Source organism: Hakea prostrata, chromosome 11, assembly GCF_041222555.1.
Source record: "Hakea prostrata isolate BN-2017 chromosome 11, UWA_Hpros_2, whole genome shotgun sequence".
NCBI lineage: Eukaryota > Viridiplantae > Streptophyta > Magnoliopsida > Proteales > Proteaceae > Hakea > Hakea prostrata.
In genome coordinates this window covers 20,390,491-20,407,246 of record NC_142610.1, presented here as the reverse complement: position 1 = coordinate 20,407,246, position 16,756 = coordinate 20,390,491, and the positions used below count along the sequence as shown (strand labels likewise).

General features: G+C 34.5%; 1 protein-coding gene and 1 pseudogene across 1 annotated transcript; both read right to left on the bottom strand.

The window, feature by feature from the left end:
• Positions 1-542: 542 nt before the first annotated feature.
• LOC149000739 (toll/interleukin-1 receptor-like protein pseudogene) lies at positions 543-1,028 on the bottom strand (annotated as a pseudogene).
• A 5,075-nt stretch (positions 1,029-6,103) lies between these two features.
• On the bottom strand, positions 6,104-10,524 carry LOC149000738 (TMV resistance protein N-like). Its single transcript, XM_089141030.1, has 5 exons — positions 9,870-10,524; positions 8,242-9,373; positions 7,683-7,970; positions 6,782-7,600; positions 6,104-6,642 (listed from the first exon to the last, which is right to left on the bottom strand). Exons 1-5 carry the CDS (start codon positions 10,220-10,222, stop codon positions 6,448-6,450), a joined length of 2,787 nt encoding a protein of 928 aa, XP_088997156.1. The 5' UTR covers positions 10,223-10,524; the 3' UTR covers positions 6,104-6,447.
• Between the last annotated feature and the right edge of the window lie 6,232 nt (positions 10,525-16,756).

Genomic DNA, 16,756 nt, shown 5'->3' with positions numbered 1-16,756 from the left:
GCGCCAATTGTTGATACGGAATCTCGCTCGTCCTTCCCTGTCACGAACCTGCAAGATACGAGCTCGACCTTGGGGGGTCGAGGTACGTCTCCGACGAACAAGTCAGTACCAATAATAAGATCTCAACTACTCAATGGAGAACTCAAGTAATTGATCACACGAAGTATGAATACCTGCCTCATAGTGTTTTACCTGAGGTGTGTATATAGAGTATAGTGATGGAGTTATATTCGGAATATGACTCTAATGAGAGTTGCCATAGGAGAGTAACTCTTTGGGAGAGTTCTTTAACCTAACTGGAACTCCTCTGTGGTTGTTGGTCGGTAGGACTCTACCCTTGTGAGGTTTCTTATCCTGTTAGGTGGATGCTGTTTATCACTCTGGCCGGTCCTACCATGAATCGCCTGGTCGAACTCTACTAAGTATCGAACCTGGTCGGATCGTGCAACTGCTGGTTCAGACCGGGAGATATAGAATGACCATTTTAGTCATTAACACATGTAATCTGTAAAAATTTGAGATATTGGTAATGTGCAGAAGACTTACTTGGTAACATCAACGACTACTCCTGACAAATTTCCTACTTCTTTCAAACCATCCCTCCAGCTTTTAACGATATGGGGCTCGAAGGCATCCTCGTGTTTTTGAAATGCTTTTGCAAAACTTCCCTTTTGATTCCGAACATCAGATGGGTCAACGAAGAAGAATATAGGCAAGACCAATTGACCACTAGATTTCCAGCATTCAACGATCTGAACAAGCTCGTTCAAGCACCATTTGCTCTCCGCATAACATTGAGAGAAGATAGGGATCCAGATTTTGGACCCTTGGATTGCTGCATGTAGCGTTGGGCCAATGGAATCTCCAGACCCTAAATTTTTGCAATCCAAGAACGCATTGATTATTTTTTCCTTGAGAGCTTTGTGAAGAAAACCAGTGAATGTATTACGAGTATCCTCACCCCTGAAATTGAGAAATACATCATAAGTAGAAGATCCAATTATGGTGGAAGAAGAAGAAGAAGCCATGAAGTATCTTGTGGGTTTAGGTTTAGAGCAGAGAAAATGTCTAACAGTCTCTTCACGGCAAGAACAAACTCCCTATTCTGAAAAACACCTTTAATTACATTATCAACTTTTTGAGACTTTATTGGCGGTACAACGACTGACAATTTGTCTTGGAATGCGAGTTTTTTTATATTAATGCCGCCGAGTTGTTTCCTTGAAATTTCCACACTTCCGTTGCAAGCGGAGACTGCTTCATAACAGGTCCTTTTTTTAATCAGTGATTAATATGAAAAAGACCACAAGTGGATTACAGCTGGTTTGTAAAGAATGCTTTACTGAGAAAGTTTGTAATGCTTTACTGAAAAAAGGAAAAACAAAAAAAAAAAAAAAACAAAAACAAAAAACAAAAGAGTTAAGATTCCATCGATCTTCAGGGATTTGAACTTCATTTCTTTTTTGTTTTTAGTTTTTTTTGAACGCTTGAATGATTTTTTTTTTACCTCCACTAGATGTGACCTCGCTTATTTTCAACCTGTTGGATTCTTTATGGATAGGTCACTTGTAATGCATTTAAGTTAATTAATTTTTAATCGAAAAAAATATGACATCTTACGACTTCCCTGATATCATTTTTTCTTTGTTTTTGCACAAAGATAAGGGTCACTAGAATAAGCGGATTAGTCAGTTTTCTTTATTAGTTTTACTGGCAAATTGGACTAGGGTATCTAATAAAAATTCAGTTTTACTCAGTTTTCTTTGATATCATTTTTTCTTTATCAGTTTTAGTGGCAAATTGGACTAGTGTATCTAATAAAAATCTAATTTTAGGGTATTTGCATTTTTCAAATGTTAAGTAGGGTTAATGCATTAAGGCCTCCATTTTGAGATGTTGAAGCAATTTACCCTAAAATTTATTTAAAACTTTCTTTTATAGGTTTCCTATTTTTTTTGAAAAAAAAAAGTGCTGAAGGTGATCGGAACTCTTTTACATTTACCTTTTTGTGATATTCAAAAAAGTCAATTAAAGACTAGACCACAATACCCTTATAATATAAAAGGTAATTTTTTGTTTTGTTTTACATTCAATGATTTTTAAAGTTTCAAATTTATAAAGATGGACTCGTTCAAGAATTCTAAGAATGATATTCATTTCTAAGGCTCTTTTTTGTATCAAGTCTCATTATCTATTATGCCTATTTAAAAGAAATAAGTACAATAATTCATTATTGGTCTAAGAATGAAAAAATGGTTTGGTGAATTTTGTCGAAAATAAATAATGGAATGAAAACTAAGTTTAGTGTCAAAATAAAAAATTATTACGAAAATAATAGTGAGCAAGTTATAAAAGAGGGAAAAAGTATGGTTTTACAAAATATGTGTATTGAGTATTTTACCCTCATCTTAATCATAAAATTTTAAGTAAACTTATGCATAAATGAAGAAAATGAAATTCTCACCATAATCCATAATATACAAAATAATCCATAATAAATAAAAAAATCATTTTTCCTTCTTTTTTTCTTTCCCCCTTCAGGTCAAGAGAAGGTGAAGTAACGTTCCATACTTTTCAATGAAGAGGTCATGGGTTCGACCCTTGTGGACGACAAAGCTCCCTTTGAGGATGTAATCGAGGTGCGCTCAAAGTGTGGCCAAGATGAACCTCAGACACCCCTCCCCCCAAAAAAAAAAAAAAAAAAAAAAAAAACCCTTCCATCTAATAGGAAATGAACTAGAAAATTTAAAAAGAAAAATAAGGTGATTCCCACATCCACCATTTACGATTTATTGGCCCGGACAAACCTTAATTCGAAAAAGAATAATAAAAATAAACTTTAGAGATATATGGTCTCATTTATGATGAGTCAATATATACGTGATCCCTGAAGTATGCCCCATTAGGACTATGTATTAATGCTGTTATAATAAAGAATACTATACATCGAAGATGGTATGGCACACTAGCTCAATCTATCTTAGTCCTTATTGATGAATATAATCTCTAATCCACTTTTTTATAGCAAGACTAAAATCCCATACAATGCATTAAATTTAAAGGTATTTTTCTTTTCTGGAACTGGGTTTGTTTATACTAGCATACAGACACATGGATTAATCCTCAGGAAGCTTCTTATTTTTTCTAGTTAGATAGGAAGATAGCTTTATGCATGGAGAAGGGAGCTATTTTATATAAAGCGAGCTTCGCCAAGACAAACTCTTGATCTCGGATGATAAGATGTTAGTTTTTACCAACTAATAGAGTAACAAGAGTTAATTTCTAAATCGAATACATTGAAGATGTGATCATAAGTTACATAAAATGAATGTGATTTAATTTTAGTCACAATTGAAGGTATAAAAAGTAGAAAGAGAGTTTGGAATACTACAAACTTTTAATAAGCTAGCAACATACATCAACTATAGGATTGGACATATAAGGGTAACAAAGCCTTTTCCTAAGGGGTCAAAGAGGGAATGCTACAAAGGGGGGGCACATGGTAGCATGCCCATCCTTTCCAACGTTCCAATAAGTACTTAATAAATTATAGGATTCAACCATGTGGCATATCTTATTCCAACGAGTAGGATAAATCCAATTTGGATTAAAATAGTACACGTGGCTGAATATTATAATTCATTAGACATTCAATAAAAGATTTCTTCCATAGAGAGAACAGCCAAATACTCCTTTTCCTTTATAAATAAGTAGAAAAGAAAATCCAAATAAATAAAAACCCAAGTCATCAATGTGGATGCAACTCGGAGAGAAAAGGACGAGAAAGGAGGTATAGGGGTTATCATTCAAGATTGTCAAGGGAAGCCTCTTGCAGTCATCTCAATGCCAAGATCTAGTTCACTAGAGGTCTTTGCAAACTGTGTTGAGTATGTGGTGGTTGAGTTTCATTGTCAATGGCTTATAAATTTTATGGAAATTTCAATACCACCCCCTGATCTACCATTTAAAATTAATGCCAATTGACATCCACTAAGTTATCCAATTTATCAGTTGGATCCCCAGTAGGGAAAAAATATATCAGTGACATCCTTGCTATTAAAAAACTTAGTTTTTTTTTTTCACATATTAACTCACCCCTCCCGCCCCCCGGGGGGTCGCCCAAAGGATCACGCCACAAAACCCTAGAACAAGAACACCAAACAACACCCCCCCAAAGGGGCCACGCCCAGGGCACCCCACATGGGGACAAATTCACGCCTCAGGGCGGTTCAAACTCCTACAATTACGCGATGACGAGGTGAGGATGGTTCGACCTCCCATCCGCGATGCCGTGGGCCGCTCGTGAGACTTGTACCTAAGTTGGGTTGTCGGTCCCCCTATAACCAAAGTTAATAGCTGATATAAGTAAGTTAAACTTTTCAAAAAAGACAAGAATACACTTGAACAAAAAAACCCTGTGATCGATTCGTCTTCATCTTCCTCTACCATCTATGACTCTTCTTTCCTTAGAATGTGGGGGTAATATTTGAAATGAACAAATAAAAATTAACTGAGACTATTGGTGTTATTAATAAGAAGTTTGAACTATAAATTGGATACCACCTAAGGTAGCATTAACATTAAGACATAACTCATGGGGTGGCGCTAAAAACTTTAACCACCAGTAAAGCTCTCCTCCACCTCCCACCACCTCAAAATAAAGCTCTCCTTCACCTACCACCACCTCAAAAAAAAAAAACCCAACTTGGTTTATATTGCAATTGTGGTGGCCATTGTTGCCGTTCTTGGATTGGATAGAACGGCAAATCACAAATCGCTCACTGCTATAGAGAAACAAATATAGTGGCATTTGTAAAGAATTTGATGTGCATAATAGAGGATTTTAATCCGCTTTCCTTTTTTAATGTTCCATTTGTGTGTGTTTAATACTTTCCTAATTTGTAGCAGCAAGGATTAGTTATTATGGTTCATCATTTATGGAAGATTCAATACATGGAAGAAATAGGAAACTTGAAGAACTTCAGTTGTAGACCTGCTTAAAAATTGTATGATATGTGCATCTTCGTGAGCTTATCATATTCATGTTACCAAAAGGCTATTCCTGAATCTTGAATCTTGAATCTTGAATCTAGAGCTAAGGTCGTTGGCACATTATTGACATATTAAGCTACAAAACTAATAAAACCATTCACCCAAAAGAACAAAAAGAAAGAAGAAAACACAATATAACCAATCCCATCCTGCCCAATAATTGCAGTGATTTAGGGAACTAGTATTTTATAATCTGGATTTGTAATGCACAAATAGAGTTTGAATTAATTGGGATTGTAATTACAGCCCAGTACAGTTCTTGACAAGCGGTGCTGGTTCTAAAGCATGCATGGAGAAGTGATGTAAAAGAATTGAACAAAGATACGATGTTCTTCTAAGCAACAGCTTTTCTGTTTTCTGGCCAAACAAACCGCAGCTACATCAAAGGGCCAATTTAACGGTAAGAAGTCAGCCATTTCATTAGCATCCCTTCAAACATGAACAAATATTGAAAGAGTTACTGTCGTAGGATTGCTAAGAAAAAAACCTAAATACCATCAAGCTGTAAAGATGTAGCAAAAAACATAGCATCACAAAAATCACGTAGAAGCGGAGGAAAATACTTCTGCTAAAATGCTTGATCTGGATTTGCTTCAAGCCAAGGGTCTGCAAGACTAGACCGAGAAAGAAAATTGATTCAATGAAAATAAAATTCTAATTATCGATCAGACATTCAATTAAGTACCAGCTATCATAAACAACAGACATTCAATTAAGGTGAACAAAGAAATGTAAATGGAAAACAAAATAATTCAAAGGAAGTGGTTAAAAAGAAATCCGCCCCGTCCAACACCAGAATTAATGTAAGCAATGAAATATGTACAAAACTGATAAAAGGCGAAAAGAAACATTGAAAGATGTGACCGATTAAACAAAATTTATTTCAGTTTCAAACAAGATCCTAATGGTGGGGGAGGGATTTTTCAAGCATCCCAACATATCAACTAGATCCTCGACCATCTGGTGGGGGAATGTTGGCATTTCAGGGTGGTTGTTTGTGCTGTCTATGTCCTGAGTCTTTTTTCTCAGCCTTTCTTCTTCTTTCCTTCTTCTTCTTCTTCTTCTTCTTCTTCTTCTTCTTCTTCTTCTTCTTCTTCTTCTTCTTCGGTTTCTCCATCATACCAACTGAAGAAATCTGAGACAATTAGGGGACTCGAACATTTACCGATAGGCTTTTGAAGGTCATGAAGTTCACTATCCTGTAATAACTTCCAGAATTTCACCTTGACACTGTAAGAAACACAACCTACCACATGATAACCTTCCATTTTTTGAATCACAATGGAATCTTTTTCTTGGAGAGCAATCCCAAACCAATTGAAGCCTACGAAATGGTGAATGCAAATCACATCTAGTTGACTAGTAAACTTAACGCCCTCAAATCTCAGCATATGCTTACACTTGGTTGCTATATCTTTCTGGTGGATCGATAGCCTCAATGTCTAACTGGATGGGTACTAGCTGACCCTCTTTAAACTGCCCCCTGTAATTACCCTTGGATTTTAAAACAACGCACAAAATTAAACCCTTACTATCAGCACACAGGCGATTCTTCCTTTTCTGTGACCTTACTGGTAAAAGTAGCCTTCCCTACAAAACAGAGAGGACGTACAGCACATGAAATTCAAAGTAAATCACATAATAACTACTTACTTCTCATTAATAGAATATATAATTGATTCGTAAGTGACGAAGACGATAAAGACTAAAATAATAAGTACCTACTTACCTGCCCACGTATATTCCTCTTTGTATCTATCAGGTTAGGACAGTGGATGACCTCAATATCTTCTAAAGCTTTTGCACTCTCAAGGCCCTGAATCTTCTTCAGCTTTTTACAACGCCAAATGATTAACCCCTTCAAATGACTCAGCCTTGAAATGTCCAAAGTTCGTACCAGTGAATTGCAATCGACCAACAAAAGCACATCCAGACTTGAGGAAACTTCCGGGAGCTCTTCCAACAGCTCGCATTTTGAAAACTCTAATTTCCTCAACTTCTTAAAGTGGGACAGATCTATCGGGAAGGATTTCAGATTCCAAGACATACTCAAGTCCTCTAAGTTCGAGAGCATTGAAAAATCATTAGGCAATTTTGAAAGATTGGTTCTCCTAAGATTAAGGGTATGCAAACACCTTAATCTCCCCATTGATTTTGGTAGTTCCACTAGTCTAGAGCAACTTGACATATACAATTCCTTAAGATTCTCTGATAGTCCAACAGTGCTATGAGGAACTTCTTCAATTCCTACATCAACAAACGAACTATCCAAATTGTTTGGAAGCTTTTTTATTCCTGTGTTTGACAAGCGAAGTGTGACTAGAGATTTCAAATTACAAATGGAATTAGGCAACTCCATGATTCCCTTACACCCATTAAGGTTGAGAGTTTGGAGTTGGCTTAACTGCCCAATGGATTCATCCAAACTTTTCAAGGTGTCGCACCCTAAAAGATCCAATTCCTCCAAATAAGGAAACCATGAAAAGTTTGGGGACTCGGATAGATTTCTAGAAAAAGCAAGATTGAGAACCTTCAACTTCAAAAACCGCTGTCATACAAAAATAAAACATACACTTCATCAATAAAAAGTAATAATCAAATAAGAATAGAAAAATTGTCCAATATTTTACCTCATTTTCATATGGAGGACTACTATTCCAAGCTTGTTGAATCTTCGACTCATGTAGATCAAGATACTCTAGACCCTTGTGATAAAAGTTGCTAGGTATAGATTTCCAGGGACAGTCTTTCCAATGGAACCATCTTAGTGCTAAAGGAAGTCTGCAAAAGTTTCCTTTGACTTTTGATGAGTCAATATCAAGAAACTTTAGATTGGGCATCATATCAAAGTGTTGTTGGTCTAAACAAAAATATGATAAGCCATAACCAAGGACCATGCCTTTTGCCATGATAGTTCCCTACAAAAGAAAATTTGACCAAGTAAATAGAAATCAATGATTATGAGCAACTAAATAATTAAGTAAATAAATGATGCGCAATTCATTAGAAGAATACATAAGGATCATGCCTTACAAAATGTTAGTTCCCTACAATGAAAAAGTAATCTAAGAAAACAAAAATCGGTGGATACTAGTGGAGTGGGTCCAAATCAACATCAAAGTGGATTTTAAAATATAGTGTGTTATCTAAGGCATGAGTAAAAACAAATAGTAAATGCTTCAATCTTACCGTCTTTCTTTCTAGTACTTGTAAGATTTCATCATGAGACCATAACCTACTACGTTGACTTGGATCAATACGATTTTCTTCAAGGACAATTTCTCTTCCCATATCTCGTATTTGATCATGCATTTTCAAGATTAAACCTCTAGCAAACCACCGATCATATCCATCTTCAAATTTAATAAGGGATCTTTGAATTAACATGGGTATTGAAGACCTTGGAAGATAGCCACAGGCTTCCCATATGGGAATCACATCTTCTTTTCTCCATCCAATAAAAAGACTTGCAGCATCAAGGAAAATTTCTTTTTGACAATCCCCTTCTAGCTTATCATAGCTTATCCTCAACTTTTTCTGGACTTTTTCAAGAGGGATTTTTTTCAAATACTTTATTGTACTTCTCCACTCTTCTTTGCTTCTTTGTTTTGATAACAAAGACCCAACGACCTCTAGAGTTAGAGGTAATCCTCCTGAATAGCTTGCCACATCATTTGAAAGTTGCATGTAATCCTTTGAAGGTTGCTCACTTGAAAAGGCATGCAAACTAAAGAGTTGAAGAGATTGGTCATGATTTAACTCTTGAAGCTTGTAAATTTTAACAACTTTAGCATCACTCAAGATTTTCTCATCTCTTGTTGTTATTAAAACCCTGCTTCCTTCACCAAACCAATTGGTTTTGCCAACCAAAGCATCTATTTGTTCCACACTATCTACATCATCAAGAACTATAAGAACTTTTTGTTTACCAAGTCTTTCTTTTATCAATTGCTTTCCTTGATAACAGTTTGATATGTAAATCTTGTCTAGTCTCAAGATATCTTGAAGAAGTTGTTGTTGCAAAGACACTAAACCCATGCTTGATGTTGTTTGTTCTCTGATATTTGAGATAAAACTATGCTTGTTGAAGTTTGAAATGATGCGGTTGTACACAGCCTTGACAATAGTTGTCTTTCCAATACCGCCAATACCCCATATTCCCACAAATTGAACATCACTACTACCAAGATCTAATAAAGAGAACAGATCCTCTACAGGGGAATCTATTCCTATCAAGCATTTAGATTTAGCCAATTGGATTTTGCTGCTCAATTCAAGTAGGACCCTTTGGACAATTGATTGGACTATCACGGATTGATCCCTGCAAATTTCATATATATAAGAAGAAAAAAAAACACAATAATAATAATTGAGAACAAATCAATATATACTTATCTGTGCAAAAGAAATTTAAATTTTTTGATGGAATTGAAAGCTAAAAAATAAACAATCACAATGATTTAATATAACTAAAAAACAACAATACGCAAGAGTGAGTGATAACACAGCACAACCTCAGTAACTAGTTTATTTCTAGGATCGAGTGATTGAAAAAAAAATGAAAAAAAAAAGAAAAGAAAAGAAAGAAAGGAAGAAGAAGGAAGCTCTACTGTTCAATTAACAGACCAAATCTGATTGGATTGAAGCAATATATAGGCGATCTAGGTGATGACTCGAAAATGCATTTAGTTTTTTAAAAATCACAACTCACTTTAGATCCTTGGAAACATAGTTAGTAACAGATATGCACCAAAAGACTTTCAAATAAACATGTAATTTGTCCAAATTTGAGATATGGTAATGTGCAGAAGACTTACTTGGTATCATCAACGACTACTCCTGACAAATTTCCTACTTCTTTCAAAGCATCCCTCCAGCTTTTTACAATATGGGACTTGAAATTAATCTCATGTTCCTCAAATGCTTTTGCAAATCTCCCCTTTTGATTCCGAACATTTGATGGTTCAACAAAGAAGAATATAGGCAAGACCAATTGACCACTAGATCTCCTACATTCAACGATCTGAACAAGCTCGTTTAAGCACCATTTGCTCTCCGCATAACCTTTAGAGATGATAGGGATCCAAACTTTGGACCCTTGGATTGCTGCACGTAACATCGGGTCAATGGATTCTCCAATCAATAATATTTGTTCTATCGAGGAACACATTTATTTTTTTCTCCTTCATAGCTCTATAAAGAAAACTAGTGAACATATTACGAGTATCCTCACCCCTGAAACTGAGAAACACATCGAAGGCAAAAGATCCAATTGTGGTGGAAGAAGAAGAAGCCATGAAGTATCTTGTGAGTTTAGGTTTAGATGAGAGAAGATGTCAACAGTAACGGACTCTCTTCAGCAAGAATGAATGAATGAATGAACTTCCCCCATTCCCGAAAACACCTCTTTAATTACATACCCAAGTTTTTGAGTCTTTATTGGCCGTGCAACGACCGGACTGACCATCTGTCTTGCAAGGCGAGTCAATTTCCCACTTTTGTTGCAGCTAGTTCCTTCTTTCTAGGTAGTGTCTCTTTATTTTACATTATATATATATATATCAACGTCGTTTTCTAAGTCACTTAAAAGACAAATTAGACCACAATATCCTTATAATAAAGAACATTTTTTTTTAAATTTTACATTTAAAGGATTTTAAAATTTCACATTTACAAAGATGAACTCGTTCAAAAACTCTTAAGAATGATATTTTTCTCAACTCTTGAATCATTAACTAGGATCATCAGAAAATGATTTGATGTCCCAAAACAATTTCTTTCAATGAACAAAACTAGTTTTTGAAGAAAATTTTACTGCAGATGGAAGAAAAGTTGATGGGGAAAGATTCAGGTTATAACCAGTAGCATTTGTTAGTATTGAAAATAAAGAATTGATGTTTAAGGAATATTACAATTACCGCTTTAGTTTTTGGATACGTGAAAAAGATGAATCCATGTTCTGAGATTAATTTAAGGATGGAAAGATATTTCTTTAACTATGAAGCTTAAAAATAAAGAATTAACCTTTAGAATATCACAGCCCACACAAAAAAAAAAAAAAGGTAACTATAAAAACAAAGGTACTCATCTAAAACTTATTTTCATTCAGTGGAGTGAACGGGATTTCAACCTACCTCATAGGTTCAGGTTCATAAAACATGATTTAAGAGCTAAGAGATGAATGTTAAACTTAGAGTCCTGAAAGGGTTCATATTTTATAAATTAGAAATTTTTAAATCCTTCAATGTTAAAATAAAAAATAAAAAATCATCTTTTTTCACAAACAAAGTTGAAGTGAAACCAACTTTCTTATTATTCCGGTGCAACTACTGACTAACTGTCTTGGATGGCGAGTCGTTTCCCTGAAGTTTCCCATGGAGGCTAGTCTTCCTAACATGTCCACTACTTTATTGTAAAAATAGACAAAAACAAAGGAGCTGGATTCGCATTAATGCTTGCCTCGGCATCTTATTTTTCGCCTCTCTCCCCCCTTTCGTTCTTTGGCTTTTGCCTTTGATGTAATTGGTACTTTGTATCCCAGGGGCGTCTCTTTTAAATGAATAAAGCTCTTCACCAAAAAAAAAAAAAAAAGGAGCTAGATTCCATTAATCTCTTGGAGTTTGTGTTTACTTATTAAGATTCTTTAAAATGTAAAATTAATATTTTAGTCTTAACCAATTATTTCTTACAAAAATGTATTGCTTTACACAGAAAAGATATGGCATAGTAGAAGAATTTTTTCCGACAACAACTTGCCCAATGTTTTAAACACATTAATCGTCATTGTGAGTAATAAACCATCTTTTATTGCTTAAGCTCTGACATCAAAGCCTAGTGACCTCTACCGGCCAAAGGCTTGAGAACACAAAACTTGCCTTATGAGTCCCACAAGATGTACCCTCCACCTCTTTGTTTGCCTGAAGGAAGAAGCTCATCAGACAATAATGATATAAATATAGTTTCCTCTTCCATTATATGTCAATATGGATTAACATCAAATGATCGCACTGATTGGTTACTGTTGAAACGTTGTTGAGGAGTCTATAAATACACTTGAACACTTGTTCTCACAATACTTCTTTTGAGCTGAAACGTACCAGAGGTACTTTCTTTAATGTATTTAGACATTCTGATTTGTGCAATACGGGTTCTACAGTATCTTCATCCCAAGATCAATCAGTCCAATCCCCAGAAAGGGGTTATTTAAGGTGTATCAGGTTATGTTCACTACTTAACAGAACAACAATAGGGAGAGAGAGAAAGAAAAAAGATGAAAAAATTCAATGTTAAGAATAAACACGAAAATGAGTTTATATAGCGTCCTAAAGGTTGTGGGTGAAAGGGTAAGGTCACATCTCTTTGTGAATGTATTTTTCAGCTCAACTCCCTTCAGGAATGTACTTATCCAACTGCAGCAGCTTGTCTGTCGTTTTTCTCTTACCCACACTCCCTTTATTCTTTTAAATTTTCTGTTTGACGTTGTTATCGACTTATCGTTTCCTTCATAATTTTCGTTTTAAATAAATAAATTAATGATTTAGACCACGAGTGGATATATTACTCTGGGTTTGTTTATTTTAATGAGGTTTGAATTTTTCTTTTATCTCTACCGATTCAGATGTCAGATTTGACCTCGACTCTTGAAATCTGTTTAATATACTTTTTTGGAATAATCTGTTCGATGCTGAAGTTGCAAGTTGTAACTTTGTTCACAATTAAAAATTAGGTCAAGCCCACAATTGAAAATGAAATAAAAAAAAATTTAAGAGGGGTGAGACTCAAGTGGTACCCTGTGGCTTCCTGTATGTATTTGTGGTTGGCAAGTGTCTAGAGAGCACAAAGTACTCCTCGTCAGAGTCACAGATGCAGGCTGAGAAGCAATGGCAATTGTAAGACAATTGCCTAATACTATGGGGATTATAAATACGTCTTTGAGCTTCAAGCTGCTTTGCTTAGTTGAAATGTTTATAGGTAGTGAATTTGGCTGAATATAATATATCTACTTGTTTCTTAAGATTTACCCGTTCAGTTCATGTTTTCCAGAATGAGATGAATGACTTCTGAGTGTATCTTGTTGTAAATATGTTTAAAACTTTATATAAATATTTTATTTATTTTAATTGTATCTTTTATCTATGATTTTATTTAGTCCCACATCGGGTGGAGAGGGTCTGATTATATGGTTTTTATATAGTAAGAGCCCAGATATTATTAATTTACTTGATATCCTATAGTGACCCTGTCATGATTAGATAGATAGATAGATAGATAGATATTAATATATGACTTGGGACTTGGGTCGTAGGCTCTTTTTGGTATCAATTTTCATTCTCTATTATGCCTATTTAAAATAAATAAGTACAAAAATTCATTATTGGTCAAGAATGAAAAAATGGTTTGGTGAATTTTATCGAAAATAAATTATGAAATGAAAAATAAGTTTGGTGTCAAGATAAAAAAATTGTTAAAAAATGATAGAAAACAAGTGATAAAAGAAGGAAAAAGTATGTTTGTTATAAAAAAAAATGTGTATTGACTATTTTACTCTCATCATACTTATAAAACTTCAAGTAAACTTACACGAATGAAGATAATGAAATTCTCATCATAATCCATAATGGACAAAAAGTTCATTATGGATTTTGGAGGTTTTTCTATTATTTTAAATAAAAATAAAATTTAGAATAGATGCCAAACAATTTAAAATAATAAAAATTTTTCATAATTTGACAATGATAATTGATACCAAAAAGAGCCTTAGTGTAGAAACTTCAAAATGAGTGTCACTTACTAACTTAATAACTAATTCTATGTAACACATCATTTGTTTTTACAACTCTGCATCGATGCTTGACCTTGTTATCTTTGCTATCTTTGCTGGGATTGTAGAAAGAGTTCGGATCTGCGACCCCAACGGGGAGGGGCGCTCTTCGACCACAAAAACCTGTAGGGCCCACGGTGAAAAACACTTTTTTAAAAAATTAAAAAAAAAAAAAAAAACTTTTTCACCAGTGGGACCCACTTGGTTTTTTGTGGTCGGATCCCCGGCGGGGAGATGATCCTGATTCTTGTAGAAAAGGAAAGCCAGTCATGAATTTCTTAAAATTGTATTAGTTACTTGATTACAATAGACAATCATGAATTTATTCATATAATAAAAAAAATACCTACTGAAATAATGAGGATTCAACTTACAAATACTATGAGGTAATTCTTATAGATGCTGCTCATGATGCAATATGGAATGATCTAAGAATCAACTGGATATGCAAGGCTATCCATACTTTTCTTCCAAAATATAAGAGATGCAAAGTTGATGCAAAGTTATGGTATCACTATAATGAAGTGTTAATGTCGTGCTCTTGTTTTTATATTTTCTATTGGTTTCCTTGATAGTTTTTTTTTTTTGTAAGCCAAAGATAATTTCAAAAGAATAATGTTGTTTTTTATGGAAAAGGGAGTTTCTATTAGATAAAAATAATTACAAAATGTTACATTCTTGTATAAGATTTTCCAGTAGCATTTTGTTGAATAATATTCACCAATACTAGTATAGCCTACTAGGGTCAAAGTGAATCTTGTCCTTGATAGCCAAGAGACCGGCTATGTGGTCAATGGTGAAATTGTTCTCTCTAAATTGGTGAATAAATAAGCAATCCCTGAATTTCCCCTTCAAATGATTAATATCATCCAAGATATCCCTAGCATACCAAGAAGTCTGGTTCATTCATTGAATCATGAGAGTGGCTTCCCGTGAATTGGAACCAATCTGAACCCGCTGAACACAATATTGTCTACTCTTCTGTAAGCCCTTAAGAATGGTCATTAGCTCCATGGTTAAAACTTGATTATTGTCAGTTGTACTACCCACTGCAAAGAGGATTTGTCCTTGATAATTTCTAGCAATACACTCACATCCACGAAGTCCATGGCATAAGGAGCCATCATAGTTCACACATAGCCACCTGATGTTAGGAGGTTCCCATTTAATGAACGATGGCATGGGTAATATAAACTCGACCTCAATCGTCCACCATTCAAAGAAGTCTCAATTGGGAGGATTATCCGAAACCGAACTTGGAAGTTTATAGAATTGCAGTGGTGTCTCTACTTTCATCTTTTGAATGATCTTATTTTTGTTGTTTCACTACAGATCATTTATAAACAAGTAGCCCAAAAGGATATATATTGAAACATGAAGTAGGACATGTATGTTAAAAAAATAAAATTTTCTAGAAAGATATGTCGAGCATATTTTTTAGTAACAAATCTATTTTACCAATTGATTATCCAACGTTTTTTGTATTTTGGCTCAAAATGATTTTTTTTTGTCTCGATTTTTAATAAATATGAAAATAACAAAAATAAAAATCACGCCTAAAAGAGCCCTCTAACAAAAAAAAGAATTATATTTTACTTAATACCCAAAATAATATTATTGACCACAAATTAAACTTGTTTAAAAAAAAAAATCAAAGGTAAACTTGTCTTTCAAGCCTTTGTGCAAAAACCTCTAGAAATCAAGGTTATCCTCTTCATTAAGACTAGATTTAGCTTCCTCTTCTTAAATACTTGTTTCATCAACCGAATGTTTGAATGTTTCTAACGAGGGGCCACTCTTCAATGAAGCCACAAGAGATAGAGAGGGATTGTTTGGAAGGGAAGGAATTTAGGGAAGGGTAGTTTGAAAATTTTAGGAAAAAATGCAATAGATTCTTCTTCTTTTTTTTTCTTTTTTGTCCATTATTCTATAAGTATTGATGCATTTAATATATCATTTGAAATATAATGAAAGTAAACATAATATAATAAAGTTTAGAGGTGTAAACGTAATAGTTCCGAAAAGAGCTTTTTAATTTTTATTAATGATACTTTAATTGGGGTTGAAACTCTAATCTCTACCCTCTAAGTAGGAAAAATTATAATGACCGTATTTCAACAAAACCCAGTATTATTTGTTCCTTACTCCGGTAACCACCACTAATAGACACAAAGAATCATCAATCTGACTGCAACATGAAATTCAGATGAAAAAAGCAAAAATTAGAAACATTTTGACAGAAAGATCTGAAACCTGAAATTTCAATTCTGGGTTTGAAAACCCTAAATACTAACCTCCCAAATTGATAATTTGGGAGATGTGGGTTCATGATTCTTTGTCTGGTAACAAATGGTTTAGGGGGAGAAGGAGCAGATTAAACCCTAATCTGATCAATATCAGACATCCCAAAGCACCCAATCTTGAGTCCAAGTTCTATGGAGGAATCCCTCCATTGGCTCTCAAGTAGTTGCGAAAATAATGGGTATGCTGTCCTTCTCTTTTATGGGTTCTCACTCCACGGAAGAATCCATCTCGTGGGCATGGTTTTGAAGAACCTTATGACCAGCCATTCCATGAAGGAAGGTAACATTTGAAGCAGTAACGGCTCCAGAGACAAATAACGCTGGATCCTTCAACGAACTCCATAATCATCCTAGGTGTGTTACACAGATGCACTAGACCCTTGGTGATAAAAATTGGTAGCTATAGATTATCAGGTATAATGGCTCCATTTTTTTTTTCTTTTCGTAAATAATAATGGCTCCATTTGAACCACCTTAGCGGTGAAAGAAGTCTCCAAAAGTTTCCTTTGACTCTTAATGAATATATAAATTTTAGATTGGCCATTATATCCAAGTGTTGTTGATCTAAATAAACAGTTGA

Excerpts from the sequence above, each read along its gene's own strand:
- LOC149000738 (XM_089141030.1), bottom strand. The coding sequence starts at position 10,222 with ATGTGTTCCTCGATAGAACAAATATTATTGATTGGAGAATCCATTGAC. Across the intron at positions 9,374-9,869 it reads GTAGTCGTTGATGATACCAA|GGATCAATCCGTGATAGTCC; the intron begins GTAAGTCTTCTG and ends TGAAATTTGCAG. Across the intron at positions 7,971-8,241 it reads AAGTACTAGAAAGAAAGACG|GGAACTATCATGGCAAAAGG; the intron begins GTAAGATTGAAG and ends TTTCTTTTGTAG.